The sequence below is a fragment of the Diceros bicornis genome, chromosome X (genome assembly GCF_020826845.1).
Source record: "Diceros bicornis minor isolate mBicDic1 chromosome X, mDicBic1.mat.cur, whole genome shotgun sequence".
NCBI classification, from domain to species: domain Eukaryota; kingdom Metazoa; phylum Chordata; class Mammalia; order Perissodactyla; family Rhinocerotidae; genus Diceros; species Diceros bicornis.
In genome coordinates this window covers 122,993,430-123,013,141 of record NC_080781.1, presented here as the reverse complement: position 1 = coordinate 123,013,141, position 19,712 = coordinate 122,993,430, and the positions used below count along the sequence as shown (strand labels likewise).

The following is a 19,712-nucleotide window of genomic DNA, read 5'->3' as shown; positions in this document are numbered from 1 at the left end:
CCCTCAGGCAGGAAATGAGACATTGCAGCTTAGGTCCCTCCAGACTGCATGGCAAGAGCAGAGCTGCTGACACCAGCAGCCTAAGATCTTTATGAATTCCCAGGAAGAGAGCCCTACCCAACCACCCAACCACTTCTGGACTGATCTTTTCTAGAACCAAGCTGGTTCCCCTACTCCTACCTTATCCTCGTCAGTATCAGGAGATCTCCCCAACCTCACTCCACAATCCCCAAATCTGTGTTTTTGGCCTCCATGGAGTGGCTAAAAGGATCACTTCTCATAGGGAGGGATTAGATTACACACTACCTGTAGGGGAGTACTTCCTTAAACAAAGGGGCGAGCTTAACAATGGGGAGAAATTCCCTCAGGGCCTGGAGAGCCCCTTCCTATGCCACCAAGCCCCTGTGCTTGACGCATCAGACTCTATAGCTCAGAGCTCTGCCCTGGTTCAGGCGATGATGCACATGGCACAGCCACAGCTCCCTTGATCTTGCTGGTGTTTACTGTGAATAAAAAAATCGACAAGTGGCATCATCCGAAATAAGTAAATTTTATTGGAAGAACACAAGTGTTCTATAAACGGCAAGAAACTGAGGCAGCCAACAAATTTTAAAGACACAGAAGTGAGGATAGCTCAGGAACACTCAACAGCATGTCTTTTAAATTCTATGCTCTGCAGTGAAAGGAAATTAGGAGCCGTTGCTGTCGTCACTCATTCTTGGGATCTAGTCCCAAACTCTAAATGTAACAAAAGGATGATTGGCTCAAGGAGGATAAGCTGAAAAGTATCAAACCAAGTAGCCATGGCCAGAGCACTCAGTCACAGAGTAAACAGAAGGTGAGGGAAGGTCTCAGAGAAAAGGTGCCTCCCGGAGAGACCAATCAGCCTGAGACTATGGCCTTCCACCCTGTAGAACACAGATACAGGACATACACATTTTGAGATGTCCCCATGTGTAAAATATTTAAAAGATTTCTTGAGTAAGTACAAAAGCACATACCATAAACAATGAAAACAACCCAAAGTCCAAGGCAATCCCAAAGTCACAGCACCCCAAAGTCAATTTCTGGTCGTAGGACAAATAGCTGATGTCACAGGGCCACTCCTTGAGTCGAAGTTCTGCAAGTGAAGTTCATGGCTTCTGCAGAACTGTTGTGAGTCTATGAAAATCAACATCCTGTGGACTAAAGGTTAACCTTATACACGGCCAATGCAAATGTTACATGTACATGGAAAAATTAAGGCAAAGCAAGAATACAGATGCAGTAAACAGCATTACCCATTTATTTCTATAGAAGCATTCTTCTCTTCAGTTGAAAAGTCTAAAATATTTGAGGGGGCACTCATCTGTAATCATGGGAGGGTCTTCATTATTATGATTTTTAAGCCAATTTATTTAGGTATGAAGGTATGACTGACATACAGAAAGTGGAAGACTAAGGTTGTGGGGTCAGGGTGCTGAGCTACAGTGTGTGAAATATGGTTAAACCAGGAACCAAGCACCTGTGCTTCTTCTCCAGAGCCCAGAAGAGATGGGTTGTGTACTGAAAAATTTGCTAAAAGGGTAAATTTTATGTCGTGTTCTTATTACACATAATAATACTAATTAATGAGAGTGGAATGAAACTTTGGAGGGGATGGATATGTTTACGGCACAGATAATAGTCAGGGCTCATGGGTGTATACTTATCTCCAAGGGGGATAGAGAGATCATTCACACTGTGCAGGAGTGCCCACATTCTGCACATTGCTTCCACACTTTTTGAGCAGCCTGCACACTAATATCCATAACACAGGATCTGAGTCCTCTCCTCCCACCAAGTGTTCTAACAGGTCCTGTATATCACAAGACACAGAGATCAAATCTCTGCCCCCACCTGCAGACAGAACCACAGTTCACTCGGAAAATGGAAAATAACACCCTGTCCCCAGGATAAATGTCTCAACTTGACAAGAGAGCCATATTTTCTCACATCATATCCATCAGCATCCACCGTTACCTTCTGTCCCCCAGCTACACTGAACCAAAGGTAGTGAGGGAGAATGCAGAAACGGGACAGGAGACACATCGCTCCACCCACAAGTCCCGTCACAATGTTCACACCAAAGTCCCATGTCCTCCCCATTCTCAATTTTTCCTTATACTCTCAGAGTGTCCTCATATACCTTCTGGGACCCCTATGTGCCAGCGCCAGACTTCACCAATCAAGAGAAATCAAAAGCTTGAAACAGAAAACCCATAGGACCGGTCCCCTCCTCAAATTGCAGCTCCCCATCCTCTCTCCCCTCCATAGCTGCAGTACCACACACGATGCACACACCCCTCATTGTTGTGTATACAGCAGCCTGATCCTTGAGCTTGCAGACAAGGACCCTTGGGGCAATGTGATCACCCATGTGAGAAGATGAAAATGGCAGAGGGGTCAGACCACCCAGCAACAACGTCTTCTAGCAGATAAATGGGGGAAGGGACAGAAAAGCCTACAGGTATATGGCCTCTTCAGCAAGGAGGGATAGGAAGGCTAAATCTTCCAGCCTGGAGAGCTCACCTGGGATGTTCCTGGACATCAGGGCTCATCGGCACATAACCTTAAGGATCCAAATGTCCCCAGCTTCATGTATCATTCATTGACAGGACCCAGTGGCTTTCTTCTTCCCACCAACGTGCAGAGTATGCTCAGCAGAAGAGTGCAGACAGCTAATATGGAAATGCTTGGATAAAACTCCAACCAAATTCCCATACAAAGAACCGGGATCCCTAATATGCCATTGCTCTGCATAGTGGACAACATTCTGTTCAGCACCTTCACGTCAGGGCACAGAAACTGACAACAGGCCATGGCCTATTTCTTCCCAGGCAGCCAAAGTTTCCAGCACCTCACATGCTGCCATTGCCGGTATGCACTTTCCGTAGGAGTTCAACAAGGCATTTGAGCCATGCGAGTTTCGAAGGAAAAAGCCGCTGGCCAGGATGTTGAAAGAACATACCAGCAACAACAGCTCACTTTCATTAGTCTCTACATAGGAACACAGCTCACTATCAATATGAAAGAAAGACTGAGTGGCCAACTCAACCAAGAGCGATTGTTCCCCAGAAACAACAGCAGGTGCCTCTTAGAAGAATCCCTCGGGTTAATGTTCTAGACAACAGTATTGGAGAGTGAAGGGCCATCACTCCTTGAGCAATTTTTCACAGGCCAAAGCAGTGCACAGAATCAGGGAGAAACAGCACAGCATTCCCCAGCAGCTAAGTGGAAAATCCTCGAGGAAGCTGGAGAAACAAGCAGCAGCCCCCATCATAAAAATTTCACCTTGGCCAGAGGGCCACATGTTCTCATGTCGCACTCAACAGTGTGTAATGTTATCTTCTGTCCTCCAGCTAGGCTGATCCCAGGTAGTGCCAGGGAGGGGGAAGTGGGCAGGAGACACTCTTGAACACACAAAGGCCAGTACGCCTTTCACACTGAGGGCCCTGATCCTCCTGTCTGCTTTGCCTCAGGCTCTGACAGCAGCTCTACAGAGGGCCACTCGTTCCAGCCCTCTCCCCACCTCTAGGCTTGAAGTAGGTGAAGGAAGGAGTTAGTCCTTCCATATTTCCTGATCAGAGAACCTCCGCCCCCTTTTTGAGCTTCCAACCTCTATAATTCGTCTCAAGAAAGCCAACAATCTCCAAGTAGCTGGAGAACCAGTCACAAAATCTTTTTCATTAAACATGTGTTCTCCCATGTATATTGGTGCAGCCACTGTGGAACACAGTATGGAAGCTCCTCAAAAATTAAAAATAGAACTACCATATGATCCAACAATCCCACTTCTGGGTGTATATCCAATGGAAATGAAATCACTATCTCAAAGCGATATCCACACCCCATTGTTGATTGCAGCACTATGCACAAGAGCCAAGTCATGGAAACAACCTAAGTGTCCATCAACAGATGAATGGGTAAAGAAAATGTGGTACATACATACAATGGAATATGATTCAGCCAGAGGAAAGTCTGCATATAAGAGGGAACCAGTATAAGAAAGCAACACTCCATTTCAAGGGCCTTGCCTTAAAGGGTCAAGTATAATCCCTTCTCTTTCCATCACCCACATAAATAAGAGGAATGAAAGAATACATAAAGCAAAGAGGACTTTGACGTGGAATACTTCACACCACAATCTACAGCACATTAATATTCCCACCAGTGAGCAGATATTCATGAGTACATGTCTCCTGAGGCTCAGTGACATGGCTGGCCTAGGAATGGACTCCTGGGAAAGAAAGAGATCCCATCTTACATTCTGAGCACGGTCTCCTTCCCTTTCCTGAGAGTCTTGATTTTGAGAAAGCCACCAAGTAGAGGCACTCTTTTGGAATACTTAACCCCGTGACTTATATTTAAACGCCAATAGTCAGTGGATTTACCCATTAAACCCTTCATTTTGGTATTCCCCACCCCTCCCCCATGAAGTGAGCTAAGATGACTTTGATGGGGAGTGGGAACAACAAGTGTGTGTGGAAGAGGAAGAAGGCATCACAGGGATTGCCGTTTCACACGTGTTTTTGAATAGCAATTAAGACAGTCATGGTCACCGTCATGTTACTTGGAGAAGGAACATGGGCTTGAGTATGGGTTTTTCTAAGGCTCTCACACATCAGGTTTTCGCTGGGTAGACAACCAAATTGATCCCCACCTTCCAAGGCTCTAAAATAAAGTAAGCAATTACAAGGACAAAGGAATGTCTTTGCAATATCAACACGCTGTATAGAGGGTACAGACTGTAGTTTCTAATCACAAAGAAGTGTGGATTGTTTTGACCTTTGGCGAGTGAATATCAGGTTCTGTGATGCCACCTTGTGGATAAAACCAGTGCTAATAAAGCAATAGAGGAAGCAGAGGTATCTATGGATTAAAGGTTATAGGTGTCTTTGAATGCACCTTAGATAGGCCATATTTACATTTAGCACTCCCCCCAACTGTCAAAAGTCTTTACTTGATCTTCAACGAATTAACGACCACCAAGAAAAGAAGTGACTTTATAAAGGCAAGGAAGAGATGAGACCTCTGTGGCACTGCCGGTTAACAAGTACCGTCCAGCCCGAACTTGGTGCTGAGCCACATCAGCTTCGATGTAAGGCATCCGGCTGGCCAGAAAAGCTCGTGGCTCAGAGAAGGCAAAGTCTGAATGGCCGGCTAACTCCTGGCATCGTAGGAGAATTAAAGAGGTTGGTTTCTAGAGAGATGCCCAGTAACCTCTGAGGACATTTGCTGGCCCTGTGAAAGGAAATACACATTTAGTTGCAATTGTGGCAAGGTCTAAAGACCAGAAGTGGGAGTGGGGGCTGACAGGGTGAGGAGCTAAATCAAGCCAAAATATTCTGCTCCAATAGATGGATTCAGGAAGTGGTGAGCTACTTCCTTCAGTACTTGCTGTGTGCTGAGCACTTTACAAAGATTATCACTCTTGATTCTCACAACACCCCTGATCGCAAGGCATGACTCCCCTGTTGCAAATGTTGAAACTGAAGGTCAAAGATGAGAGTAAGAACCAACCAAGTGTATTTCACACTCAGATCCTAGAAATTTGTAGTGAAGGAAACACAATGCACGGTCTCAGCAATATCTCGAAAGCAAAAAGTGGCCAACATTGGACGAAAGGGTACATATTTAAAGAAGTACTGGCCTACGTATACTTGAAATGTTAGCCTATGCCTGCAGGACCACTGCCACATAAATGCCCACCCACCCATAGCAGGTCTGGACTGGCAGACTACCAGTCTCTGGCACCCACTCGGTGTACGGGTCTCATCATTTCCCCCCGTCCTAGTTAGAGCTGCCTTTAAGTTACATGCAAATCCACATTCTCGTACCTGAAAGAAAAAGCACATGAGCAATCTCCCTCAATATCTGGCTTCCTGAAGGTTGCTGTTGACAATCGCACCCAGTCCATCCTGCTTCTGCCTGGTCTTGCAAGGGTTTTCCAAAAGGATAAAAAGACAGATCAAACCTTTGATGGGAAAATGTCAAAATCAGGTTTTATTTGAAATGTGACCTTCTAATAAAGTCACAGTGTCTGTAACAGTGGCACCCACAGGGAGTAGAGGAACACAAACAGAGACTGCACAAAGATACCTCAGACTAGTGAAGAAATGGACTGTAGACGCAGGGTCTCTGCAATGGGGTTACTAAGCAGTGCCCAGGGAGTGCCCCTGACATTGCCGGAAGTTCCTGTCTTAGAGACTCAGGGAAGGGAGTTCCACACCATCTGAAATGGGGGTACAGCTGACAGGAGAGAAGTGCTACCCTCCCCCAACACTGTGGCCTCACATCACATGAAACTGCACTCACTCGTCTGGCTGGTCTTGACTATTGGTTCCCATTCCACTCTCTCCTCATTACAGGCCCACAGGCTGACAAACTGGACTTTTCCACCACAGGTCCTGAAGGAGATGGTGACTGTACAAACCTGCAGGGAGAGTTGACTGTGGGTGGAGAGCCCAGCACTTGTACAGGAAAATGAGGTTACTTGGAAACTCATATGAGATGAGTTGCAGAGACAAACTTCCTCTTTCCCTTATCCAGAGGAATTTCTGGAAATGGTTGATAGGGCCAGAATACCCAATCATGCAGCCTGTGTGAGGTAGGCCAAAAGAATGAAAGGTACTGTAAGACTGGCACTGCATGAATCAACCACAAGATAAGACTGCTGCTTTAGAGGCCTCATTGCCCCTTCAAAATGACTCATGGTTCATCCTGCTTTACTCAAACATCGAGGGGAATATTAAATATTATGTTGAGAGATACTGTCAGTTATTTGCTAGAGGGGGAGTCTCAGAACTGCATTTCATCTCTTCAGTAATAAGGCAATTGACTCATACCTAAAAGTATAGGTAACAAACCTTTGGAATGGGTTATTGTTCTCACTTTGTAACCAACTACTGACACTTACATGCCATGCAAGATTATGTGTAACGGATAATTCAGATGGGCTTTGTGTTCTTCTTAATAGACCAGGAGATGCATATTATACAACTGTGTTGTTGTTATATTAGTCTCAGTAATTGGTAACAGAGTAAGTTCAAAAATTGCTAAAACTAAGCATGAGCTAATTGAAGTCAGAACAATTTCATGAAAAATTTCATATATTACATAATGTTACTACCACCTGACATTGAACATAGGTCTTTGAGGAGAAAACAATGCAAAACACTGGACATTTGGTAATATATAGACTGGGGAATTTGCTCTTAGTTTGCAATATGCCCTAGAATACTATGGGCAATGGGCATGGAATAAAAGTACCTTCATCCCACACTTAGATATTGTTTCAGGTCTGGGGCTCTGCCTGAAAAGTCAGGACTAGTGAGGTGAGTTAGTGTCCCAATTCCTGAAATTGGTAGTGGCAGGAATCTGCCAGTACCCAATGACACAGAGAAAGTAAAATCCAAATACCAGCAATGAATATTTTACATTTCTAAATGTAATCGAGGTGGATTTAGAGAACATCAACGTTCCACCAATATTAAAGTCATTAAATCATTTCTACATTAGATAATATACATAATTCACTCAATATGATGAATCAACCAGAAAAAGACTCATAAGCAAACTCAACCAAGACCATTGTCCACAGGAAGTTACTGTTGTACTTAACACCAGTATCAGGTTACTCTCAGTGACTAGGGTCCTCAGGGTTTTGAGAAAAACAACAGTTTTCATTTCATTTCATTCTCCCCTTGAATAATAATTAGGTGTCACACGATGGAGGAATGAGAATACACAGGCAGGCACTGTCTTGTTTCTTAAGCCAATATGCTAGCACCCGAGGCACTAAGGCACACTCAGCACTCGCGTCCAGAGAGGCAGAGACAGCACCCTTTGCGATGAGGGTGGGGGAGGAGCATGCCCAGCCTGGCCCGGGACCTCAAACAAGGAAGATAGGAGTGGTCCTGGGCCAACTCGTCAAGATGCAAACTATCATATCCTCCTTGTTTGTAAAGAAACTACACAAATCAGTCATTCTCTGGGAGAACACCTGGGAAGGAGGACTTAGGCCAATACTTAAAAGAAATAACGACATATTCAATGCACAATTATGGCTCTAAAATACTATTCAAAAGTATGCACGATGACCTGCGAGGGACAGTCCCTCCTGGAGAGCAGAGAGCATTCATTATGGGGGTGAATTTCCTTATACGTAAATTGAAAATGCCCCATGATTGTCAGAGGAAATGGAAGAAAAGTCTCAGGACAGAGCTGAATTGAATAACGTGATACTCAACACACAATTATTGCAAGAAATGAAATCCCGGAAGAACCCAAATGGCTCCCAGCGGTGGCCGGTGACCCGCACTTCCGGGAATCCACTGTCGTAAAACAACAACGATCAGGCAGACGCTCAATGTGTGAATTTTTTACACTGAAAACAAAACTTTCTTCATTCTTATTAGATCTAAGCAATAAGAAACATAAAAGCGAAAATTTCAAAAATTTAATGATAAGAAAAAGTTCTAATGGTAAATAAACTGAAAGGTTCGGCTACGGGAAGGCTTGAAGCCGGTAACTGTCGTAAAGCAAGACGCACAAAGACGATCAGAACAATCTTCTCCTCATTTGGAAATTGAAGACAACTTGAAAAATTTTAACACAAAGCTTATGAAAAGGATCAGGACGTACATTTAATAGAATAAAATGATACCAAACGCCATTGTTCTGTAAAACACATTCCCAAACCTGTTACCGCCGGACCTCGACATACGGTGAAGAGCAGTCACTGTCGTAAAACCTCAGGGACTCAGCCAACTGAAGGTTCTGCCTTGTAAATTGAGAGGACCTCAAAACGTGTATTTTTAAGAAAAACTGTGACTAGGGAACAAAACCAGAATAGAACAATATAAATTATTTCAAACACGCAGTTATATTATACACTTAGGTGCTCAATCAGATGCAAAATTTGTCCTCTCTAAATTGAAATTAACCCCAAACATTTAAAGGAAGTTTATGAGGAGCAACAGGACCTCGTAATTAAATGCATGAGGATGAACATGTAAAATTCAATGTCCAACAGGGTCCAGTCTTGGCTGACAAGAGCGCTAAGGGGCCTTCACAGAGCTTGTAAAACTTTCAGAGCCCAGCCGGGCAATTCAGTCCCGAAAGTGCACACGGAAAAGACTCTCATTTGAAGAATGTTTAGGAAACACAGCTAATATCAAGATGAAACAAATTCAAAGGACTGCAATATCATGAACAACAAGAAAAAGAGCGCCCCACGCCATTATACTGTAAAATAAAACAGGAAACAGGATCCTGGGGATGGGATTCCCTTCAGGGACTTAAGGCAACTAGGTCTTGCCAACCAGACCGTTATTTTTCTCCTTCCAAAGGTGGAAATGACACAACACTTTTTATGGAAACGCATGAAAGGCGTCTGGAGCACTCCCGATGGAATGCAATGACATTAGATACACGCACATTTTATGACATGAAAATGCCACACAGCCTTCACCCGGGACTGAAGGCGGATCCCGGGGGTCAGGGAACAAGCCCGAGCCCACCAGGCCGGCTGCTGACTCATCGTCACCTTGAAGTTACCAGGATTTTGCTCTTCTTAAGGCAACACTTGAAGAAGCCCGTTCCGAAATGTACCCAACAAATGGTATTAAAGACACACTCACGTTGTGCAGTGAACACAACACTCGCTCAAAGGCAGCTGTCGGCCCTCAGCTGTCACACTCGCACACGCTCCCTCAGCCCCTCGCTTTCCTCTTTCAAGGTCGAAAAGAGCCGAAATCCTGCCACTCCCGAAAATCTCACGGAAACGACCAAGATGTAACAAAGACCCGGCCACAACATCCCCCCAACGACAACATCCCCCCAACGACACCCTACAATCAAAGGCCACATCAGCTCCCTGGCGGCCAACGGCCACGGCCCGTCCTGGACCCACACCCCCCGGCCCACCGCCCCAGCCCTTTCCTCATTTCTAAGCTGTCCACACCGCAGGTCATCGAGACCACGAACAGGAGCTCCGAGACCCACATTGCCACAACCACATGATCTGAACGTTTCCTCACGTTGTCACAGAAAGCTCAACCCTGAGCCCGATCGCGGCGAAGGGGCCTTCTCTGCCCTCGATGCAGACTCCAGGGGACACTTCTGTCCAAGTGCATCAGCACACACCATCTCCCCGATTCCCTCAAGAGCACACTGCGGACAGCCGACCAATAAATAAAGTAAACTTACACTTGGGAGATGGCAGGAAAGGGAGCCGCCATGTTCCCTCGTCACCGAGGATAACCGTCCACGGAAGCCGCACTGCACAATCCAGCTTTTAAAGAGCCTCGTCAATCGTTATGGCTGCCCCGACGTCGTTTCCATGGTCCCGCCTTCAGACATCGCCATTGGTGGGCCTGTAATGATTGACAGGAAGACTGTCCACTCTCTCCAGGTCTAAGAGTGCCCACTCGGCTCATACCCCAAGACCCCGCTAATTGACTGGAATCTTTGCTCATATTGTTACCTCTTTCTACATCTGTTTCCATCTCTCAATGCTGAGCTCTACTTCTAAGGCTTGGAACGTATCTTTTGCTTTGTTTCCTGTCATCTCAGACTTTAGAAATCTTGATCACTCAGTTTATTTAACCCTAGCTCAACTGCATCCGCCTCCAGGAAGCCCTCCATGCTTTCCTCCTCCCATCCCTAGAGGTAGATATGAGTTCTTCTTTGCTATTAGATATGGACATGAAGAAATATCAGAGTAGGGATGCAGCAGAATCACGTGAGCTCTGGGATCCGATAGCAGTGGCTGGGCACAGTGTGAAGGACCAAAAGTTTGCACTTGGAATTTTGGCAAGTCACTTAAGGTTGCAGACATATGGGGAAGACCAAGGACAACCAACAACACAGTGACTCACTGCAGCTTTCCAGGATCTGTCCCAGCAATGAATTCAAACAACTTCCAACACCCTTGTCAGGATTTTCATATCATTTCCTACCTTTCTGTCTGTGGAACTCTCGGCCACTTGTCAAGGCCCAGGCATAAGTCACTGCCTCTCTGACTGCTTCCCTGATTTCATGTTCCCACCCTCAACCCCCAGAAGAGTTATTTCTTCTGCAGCTATAAGATGAAAGATAAGGGGACTTCATATCTCTCCCGCAAACTTCACGAAGCTTCCTGATTATTCAAGGTGAGGCTGGAAGCCCATTGCCTTTCAGGAGGCCATCTGCTGAGAGATTCTTGCAGCTGCTCTCAATCTGTGAGCTGTACAAACAGGGAGGTTCAGCTCCTCTAGGACTGACTACCTTGAATGTTCACCTCACCTACACTCTACCACAGGAGGTAGACCACAAGCCACGGGTCATGTTAGGTGGACTGCACACTCGCAGTCGACAGTGCCCCTGGGAAGGACACTCTAATGCCGGCACTACCCTGACACAGGAACTATCACTTTCGTTGCCGTGGTGAGGCTTCACATGTAGACGTTGTTATGCAATCATTTCTGATGTTGCCCTAACCACTGTGAGGGTTAATTTTATGTGTCAACTTGACTGGCCACAGCGTGCCCAGATTAGACATTATTTCTGCTTGTATTTGTGAGGGTGTTGCTGGATGAGATTGGCATTCGAATTGGTGGACGCAGTAAGGAAGATTGCCCTCCTCCATGAGGGTGGGCATTCTCCAATCCATTGAGGCCTGAATAGAACAAAAGGTGCAAGAAGGAAGACCTGTCGTCTTTTTTCCTGCCTCACTGCGTGAGGTGGAACATCTCCTGTCATCTTCTCCTGCCCTTGGCTTGGGATTGACACCATCAGCTCCCCTGGTTCTCATGCCTTTGGGCTTGGACTCAATTACAACACCAGCTTTCCTGGGTTTCCAACTTGCAGACAAGAGATTGTGACACTTCTTCTCCTCCACAAATGCGTGAACTAAATTCCTCATGAGAAATCTCCTTACATATATATATCATATCTCCTTTTGATTCTGTTTCTCTGGATAACTCTGACCGATATACCTGGGATACCTCAATCAGCTGCACCTGTTAGAGATGGCTTCCTAGCCCTCAAATAGAACTCTGAAGAAACACCAAAATGAAAAACATTAAAATTAGTTCCAAGCTGTGGGGGAGGAAACTCAGACACTACAAGCAGACAGCAGATAGTCGGGAGTGCTAAGAACACAACCGTTGGCCCTGATGGGTGTCTTATCCACCAGAGTCTGGCTGCTCATTTGCAAGCCCAGAGAAAGCTTCTGGTGAGCTCTTCCAGAGCTCGGCTTGAGGGGTCAGGGGTCAGACTTTGAGAAAGATCCAGAGGGCAGGAGAGCTGTTGCAGGCATTGTCAGCAATCAGTGAGGCCATGCATCTGTGACCTTTATCCACATGGGGAGGGAAGACAGGGAAGACGGGGGCTGCTGATGTGACTCCTGTCTCCAGCACCTGCCACTTCTCTCAACACCTGGACTAAGGCTTGTCCCTGTGACTGGTCCTCTAGATGGATACCTGCTGGGCTCTTTCAATGCCTGGCATGGGACGGCCAATACCACACAGATCCTGTTTCTCAGATCACCTGTGTCCTCTTGATCTTTATGTCACCAATCATTCCTGTCCCATTCACACTTTACCCCGGACAAACACCCTGGGCTTCTGCCTGTCTGGGAGGAACCAGGAGTCACTACTCACCTACTAGGCGTTATGGCTAGTGGTTCTGTATATCGGCTGGACCTTTGCCACCGGGATTCATGTACCAGCTCTTCCTCCTCTCAGCTGGGTCACGTTCGATGATTGTTGTGCCTCTATTTCTTCATTTGTTACGTGAGTGTGCCAGTAAGAACCCTCTCACGGGGCTGTTGTCATAATCATTGAGTTAATGCAAAGCCCTTTCTTGGTGACTGGTGCACACCATGCTCTCACCTACTACACTCGTTATTTTAACATCATCGTCCTTCATGTTTCACATCATATCTCCCCCCTTTCCTGCAGCCTTCCCACACCAATGCAGCCCGTATAAATCTGCATTTTCTAATACCATTCAAAGCACATAATCTGCATCTTACACCACACTGTCTAATTCTCCAATTGCTTCTTCACTATTTTATCACTTTCATCTATGTAATTTCTCCATGCTAATTAACAGATCAACCTGTCCTAATTTTTCATATATATATATGTCTCAATTCTCCTCTCTAAATCTATCACCAGTTTCCATATCTAATAATATAATATAGCTCAGTATAGAGCATGGTATATATGGGGACTCAATAAATATACGTATAGTTACTACCTATACATGAAATAGTGCTTTTCATTGGCAGGTCTCCAGAAATATTCCCGCTTGAGGAATTCACAGACTCTCTTGCCCATGGACTGGTTTTGCCGGAAGGCACAATGTGGGGGGTGTTCTGATAGAGAAATTGGCAATGAGCTCTTGGAGATTTGGTTGACTCCCTCAGGCCAGTGTGTGAGGAAAGGATGCACCAGGCTGAAGTGTGTATTGCAGGAGAGTTGATGGGGTACACAGGAGAGAGAGGAGGCTGTTTAAAGGACTAGAGAGGTGCAGGTGCACAGGAGCAGGAGTGGGAAACAACATGGTCTGCTCAGGGAAGAATGCATAGTGTGGTCTGATTGGAGAAGAGATTTAAGGATGGAAGATGAGGAGGAAAGGCAGCCCAGAGCAAACAACCCTGGGTTGGATGTGGTAGACTCTATCAAGAATTGAAGGCCTTGAGTAACAAGATTCAACTTGCTTTTCAACTCTATCATTTGAGTATCAGTGTGCAGAATGGATCAGAACAGAATCACTAGAGAAGGGAGGCCATGTATGCATGAGAAAGCTGTTAGAGTCCAGGCGGGTGGGAATGAATGCTGGCGCTCCTAAAGGTGCAGTGAAGATGAAACGAAAACTTGGGTGACCATGGCATGGAGTGAGTTTGCAGTGGGCGCCATGTGAAGAAAGGTAGGTCAAGGCCCCAGTGTATCAACAGTCAAAAGACGTGATTAATCAATTCATCACTTGGTGTGGGGTTGGTCCCCAGTAACAGACCTCTCGCTCCTTCTCCTCCAGAGCCTTCACTCTGATCCATCTGGCTTCCTTCCCCTTCTCCATATAGCCCTGACCTGCTTTCTGTCTCCTTAACTCCCCTGGCCCTCAGAACCCACTTGCTCCCTCTCCTCCTGTACTCTTCTAGACCATCATGCCAGCTGCTTTGAGTGCTGGGCCCGTGGTAAGACGGGGCCATTTCAGCGTCATGGACCCATTGCTGCACTTCCTTCCCTGTGGAATGAGTTCCTGAGATGGTCAGCATATTGGGCCACATCTTCCACGGACGGACAAACTTCTGGATGTGGATCATCTTCGACAAAATGTATTAGACATTTATAAGCTTTTGACATTCATAATGAAGTTGTCCTCGAAAAACACTGTCTGTTTGAAATACTGTTTAAAAATCTGAGAGAATGTTCATTTCCTCTTGACATTACCAAAATGGGGTATTAAGAGTTTTCTTAAGTTTTAAAATATATCAGCGAATAGTAATAGCTCATGATTGTCGTACTTTATATTTCTTTGAATATAAGTGTGTTTTTTGGTCTTAATACATTAAGAACAAAGGTTGGGACTGCACTCATTTAATGTCTGACTTGTGAAAGTGTCTCTTAGTGTTTGAATGTTGTGAGTGCAGCCATGTAATCACAGGGCATTCATTTTCTTCATTTATAAGATATTTACAAACCTCCTCTGAAAGATTTTTGCCATTCCTTACCCCCGTCAATGCTATGAAAATGCCTGCTTTTCTGCATCCAGAGTATTCGATTTTTCAACCTTCATTGTAAATCTTATCAAGACAGACACTGTTTTAATTTCTCTGGTCTGCGTGTGTTTGAATAAAAGTTGAATGAAAATGACACTGAATGTTCACTGAGCATCTGTAACTTTCCTCTGCAGGTGGCCTGATCAAGAACTTGGCTCATCTGTTTCTTGGTCCGAGAGCAGGTGGCCCTGAGGACTCCTGACTTAGGGCTGGATTCTGAAGTGAGGGCGGTCTGGTGGAGGACCATGCCCTTAACCTGTGACATTCGGCCTAACTGTGGATGGTGAGTGTCAATTGCACCACACCTCCTTCCCCTCATGAGGAGGGGTCCCCACTGCTCCACCGTAGGGCTGGGCCAGGGCATGTGAATAGTCCAGAGCCTTGCTCTGGGACTTGGCACAGTCACCAATATTAAACCTTCACCCAGAAGAGCAATGGCTGCCCAAGCCTGACCCGGACCACCTGCCTGGATCAGCAGAGGAACTCAGACCCCACACAGGAGGGACCAGACCCTCATGTCTGTGCCTCTCTGTCTGCAGGCCAGGCCCTAATCATACCCTGAGTTCATGGGAAACAGCTAGATGGACAGAGAGACAGCTAGACGGGTACATAGACAGAAAAAATGGGAGGGAGGGAGGAAGCTTGCGAGGACACCAGTGCTGGACCTACTGCAGAGGACCGGCGGGGTCCACCTCCCTGTGTCTGGAGGAGACTTCTGCCCCAGCAACTTCCTGCACACTCAAAGCCTCGACAACCTGAGTCACTCTTGTTTTGGGCCTCACCAAAATCCCCTTGAAGAGTGAGTGCCTGGAAGACCACCCCCGAATGTGCTGAGAAGTCATCAGTCGCTCCCAAAGGCTTGGCAGACATTGGCCCTCCTGGGGTGGGGCCAGGAACCAAAAAAAGAAGTGAAATAAGAACACTGAAGAAGGCGAGCCCCTTAGCAATCCCTCCTTTCTATTGGCTGCCTAAATCACGTCAGCTTATCTCCGAGTTGGAACATTTTAAGGAAAAGGTAGAAGATAGAAGGGGTAAGGGCCAAATAAAGTGCGTGGAATGTCCTGTGTCTTGAGGAGGATCAGAGACCCTTGTCCTCCATGTGAACAAGGGAGCTCTGTACGTCACACACGGTCCAGGCATTATGTATACGGGTGTTAACATAATGGAAACTCGCCTGTTATTTTATCCTCAAAATGAGTTTACCAAATTTAGCAAGCTCTGCTGCTTTCTTCAGATATTATAACTTTTTATAAGGTTTTCATAGGAGTGGTGTTCTGTGGGAGTGCCCTCAGCATATCCATCTGATAAACACACACGCACACACACATTTCCCCTGTAGACAGCTGCTCAGATGTTTTCAGATGCATGTAACTTCAGATCTAACTTCAGGCAATGGGATGGACACTGCCGATTTAAAAGGCAAATTCACCAGTTATTTTACCCTCAAAACGAGTTTATTTGGGAATAGCCAAAAGAATTGCAATTCAGGATGTGCATGCTACGGTAAACCATAGGCAAGCTGGGAAAACAACCTGAGGGGAGCTACTTTTATAGAGGAAAAGGGGGTGTAGGGAGAGGTTGTTCTAAAGGAAAGTCCATTGGGGGAAAGCAACAGTTCAGGGCGGCAACAGCTTCTTATTGGCTGAGCTGCAGTGTTTCTCATTGGCTGGGCTGTGGGGTTTCTCATTGCCTGGGCTGCTGCTAGGTGGGGAGAGAAATCTTCCTTCAGTAGTAGTACTTCCTTCAGTACATCCTCTGGAAGATGTTTGTCTCTTTCTGTTTGGAGTAATTGACATGTGTGAGAGGGCTGGAGAGCTTCCCCTATAGGCCTTCCAGACTCCAACTTAGTTAAGGTCTCTTTTACTAATTTCCACTCTGGTATATACACAGGCCTGGGCACCAAGACCCCTGTTCTGAGAGCCAGGGTGTCCAGTGCCAGAAATCGATTCCCTTTAGTCTTCACATGTACCCTCAGGCCAGTGGTTCTCAGGGAGGCTCATATGGTCTGGCCCATAAAAAGAATGGTCCTTAAAATGTTTCTTAAAATGTTCCAACTTGGAGATAAGCTGATGTGATTTAGGCAGCCAATAGAAAGGAGGGATTGCTAAGGGGCTTGCCTTCTTCAGTGTTCTTATTTCACTTCTTTTTTTGGTTCCTCAATAAATGGAAGAAGTGACACACCTCATGACTTCCCCAGGCTCTGCCCAGGAGACAGGGACACAAAATGGTCCCTGGGGCGCGTGAGGCACAGGTCGCAAAGGGTGCAGTCGAGCAGAACATGTAGCCAAGTCCCCTCGAGTTCACTCCCAGCAGCTGCTGATGCAAGGAATCCCCTGGGCCCATCCACTCCACTGCTGACCAGGCCACCTGTGCTGAGCCTTCCTGCGGGCCTCCCTGCTGCCTCTGTGGGACCCTGTGAATTGGGGTCCATCAGGCTGGATGAGAAAACCCTCTCATGCTAGCGTTGCAGACTCCAAAGGGTGAAACACAGAGGCACCTCATTCAGCCTTTAAACCTTTGGGCTCAGCCCCAAGGCACCGAGAATCCCCACCCCCCCAGAGAAGCAAGGCAGCTACAGCTCTCCCTCCCCTTGGTCAGTGGCTCTAAACCGTTCTGTTTGCATGGCCCCTTCTGTTGTGTGTGTGTCCTCTTGCTCCCTGCATTTTTATTTGTCAAACTGTACCAATGAAGAACCATTCACTTTTCCCCTTTCCTGATTAAGATGTCCACGACTGAATGTACAATAAAACCAATGTCCCAATGATTCTTATGATGTCATCAACAGCCAATCAGAGCTTCTTACCAGCATGATATAATCAATGTGACCACAATGAGTTGATACAATTTCAGCAAGCAAACATAATTGAAAACAAACAAAAAGCAAAGTGAAATAAGTCAGAGGGAGAAGGTCAAATACATTATGATTTCCTTCATTAAGTAGTAGATAACAACAACAATAAACAAACACATAGAGACAGAGATTGGATTGGTGGTTACCAGAGGGGAAGGGGGGAGGGAGGAGGGCGAAAGGGATAATTCGGCACATGTGTGTGGTGATGGGTTGTAATTAGTATTTGGGTGGTAAACATGATGTAATCTATGCAGAAATAGAAGTATAATGATGTACACCTGAAATTTATACAATGTTATAAACCAATGTTACTGCAATAAACAAAAAATTAAAAAAAAAAAGAAAATAAACAAAAAGACTTCTTCAGTTCCAAATTTCTTTGTTCTCTTGGAAAAAAAAACACCTGCCCATTTTAATTACTTATGTATTTATTTATCTATACTTGCTGATCCTGGGTAGAAAATACACATGAGAGGTAACCCCCAAATCTCCCCAAGTGTCTCCTGTTCTTGGCTGTTGTAGTGGATGCGATTGAGGTGTAATGATAATGTCCTAAGACTCGAGGGACCATGATTGCAATGCAGGCAGGAACAGGAGTCAACTGCATGCTCACTGCTTCCAGCTTTGGTCCTCACGACTTCTGGACTGATGTTTCGCAGAACCATGCTGGTCACCCTTCCTCTGCCTCTCCCACAAGCAGGAAGAGGAGATGCCCCCACCACATCTACAATATGCAGATGTGGATTGGCAGTCTTCATGAAGTGGCCAAAAGGATGGCTTTGCATAGGAAGGTGACAGATTACCTACTACCTTTCTTACCTTAACGAGGAGAGAACTTCAATCTGGCCTGGAGACCCCTGACCCTGCCGCCAAGGCCCTGACATCAATGCCCCAGATTACAGAGCTCACCAATCCTGGTGCAGGATTTGAAGCCCATGCAGAGCCACATCTTCATTGACCATGCTTGTAGCCATTGCAAATAACAAAATCTACAAGCGGGAGATTTTCCAACTTGCAAAATTTTTTGGAAGAACGTAAGTATTTTACAGATTCCAAGACCAAATGAATAAACACACTTCAGAGGCAAAGAATTGAGGGTTGCTCAGGAAGACTCAACAGGTGGTCTGTTAAATACGATCTCTACAACAGCAAAGGGATTAGGCAGACTTAGCAGAAAATCACTCAGCCTGGGGGTGTATTTTTAAAATCCAAACTTAGTAGGACAAAGACTGATTACCCTGAGGCAACTTATCCTGCTGCGCCCCGCAGCGGGGCATCACCAATCCCGGGCCAGAGCGCTGCAGGGGAAGGAGGGCGCCCTCCGCGCAGCGCAGCTCGCATCTGTGGCCGCCCATTCGGCCTCCCGCACCGATTCCCCCCGCGTCCGTCCCTCTGTCCGTCGGTCGGTGGTTCCGCGGAGCCGGCTGGGGGCCCGGGGCTCTGGGAACGGTACGGGAAGCTCCGCCAGCCCGATGGTGGCGGCGGCCCTGTCGGGCCCGGCGGTGCGGCTGTCGCGCTCGGTGGCGGCCCGCGGCTCCGACGGCGCCTTCTGCAAGGGGCTCACGCGCACGCTGCTCACCTTCTTCCACCTGGCCTGGCGGCTGCGCATGAACTTCCCCTACTTCTACGTCGTGGCCTCCGTGATGCTCAACGTCCGCCTGCAGATACATATTTAGAGCAACTAAGTTGGAGACATGGGTGTGTCTGTGTGTCTGTGTGTGTCCCGGGCAGGATGGCTGCCTTCCACCCACCAGCTCACCGCCCTAGAGCAAAGCGACCAGCTCCCCTCGCACCTGCGGACTGGCCCGTCTGTCTTTCCATAGCCACCTCTTCTAATAGAAATGGGCCAGTAGAATCATAATTTGTGGAATGCCTGCAGTATAACCAAAAAAGCCTGAGATATAACGAAAAGTGGACTCTCAAGGAAACAGAGAATTCAAGGACCAGAAAAGAACTTAGAAATCTGAAAATCCTCAAAATATTTGAGAAGTGCTTGCATCCATAAAACAAAAGACAGCACGAACTTCAGGAAATGACAATGGGCACAGGATGCCCCAAGGAAAAAAGGAA

The 19,712-nt window shown here is 46.4% G+C and overlaps 1 protein-coding gene across 1 annotated transcript; it reads left to right on the top strand.

The window, feature by feature from the left end:
• The first annotated feature begins 19,114 nt into the window (after positions 1-19,114).
• On the top strand, positions 19,115-19,318 carry LOC131400609 (small integral membrane protein 10-like protein 2A). The gene has a single exon (XM_058535318.1). The coding sequence runs from the start codon at positions 19,115-19,117 to the stop codon at positions 19,316-19,318; it is 204 nt and encodes a 67-aa protein (XP_058391301.1).
• The last annotated feature ends 394 nt before the right edge of the window (positions 19,319-19,712 follow it).

Excerpts from the sequence above, each read along its gene's own strand:
- LOC131400609 (XM_058535318.1), top strand. The coding sequence starts at position 19,115 with ATGGTGGCGGCGGCCCTGTCGGGCCCGGCGGTGCGGCTGTCGCGCTCG.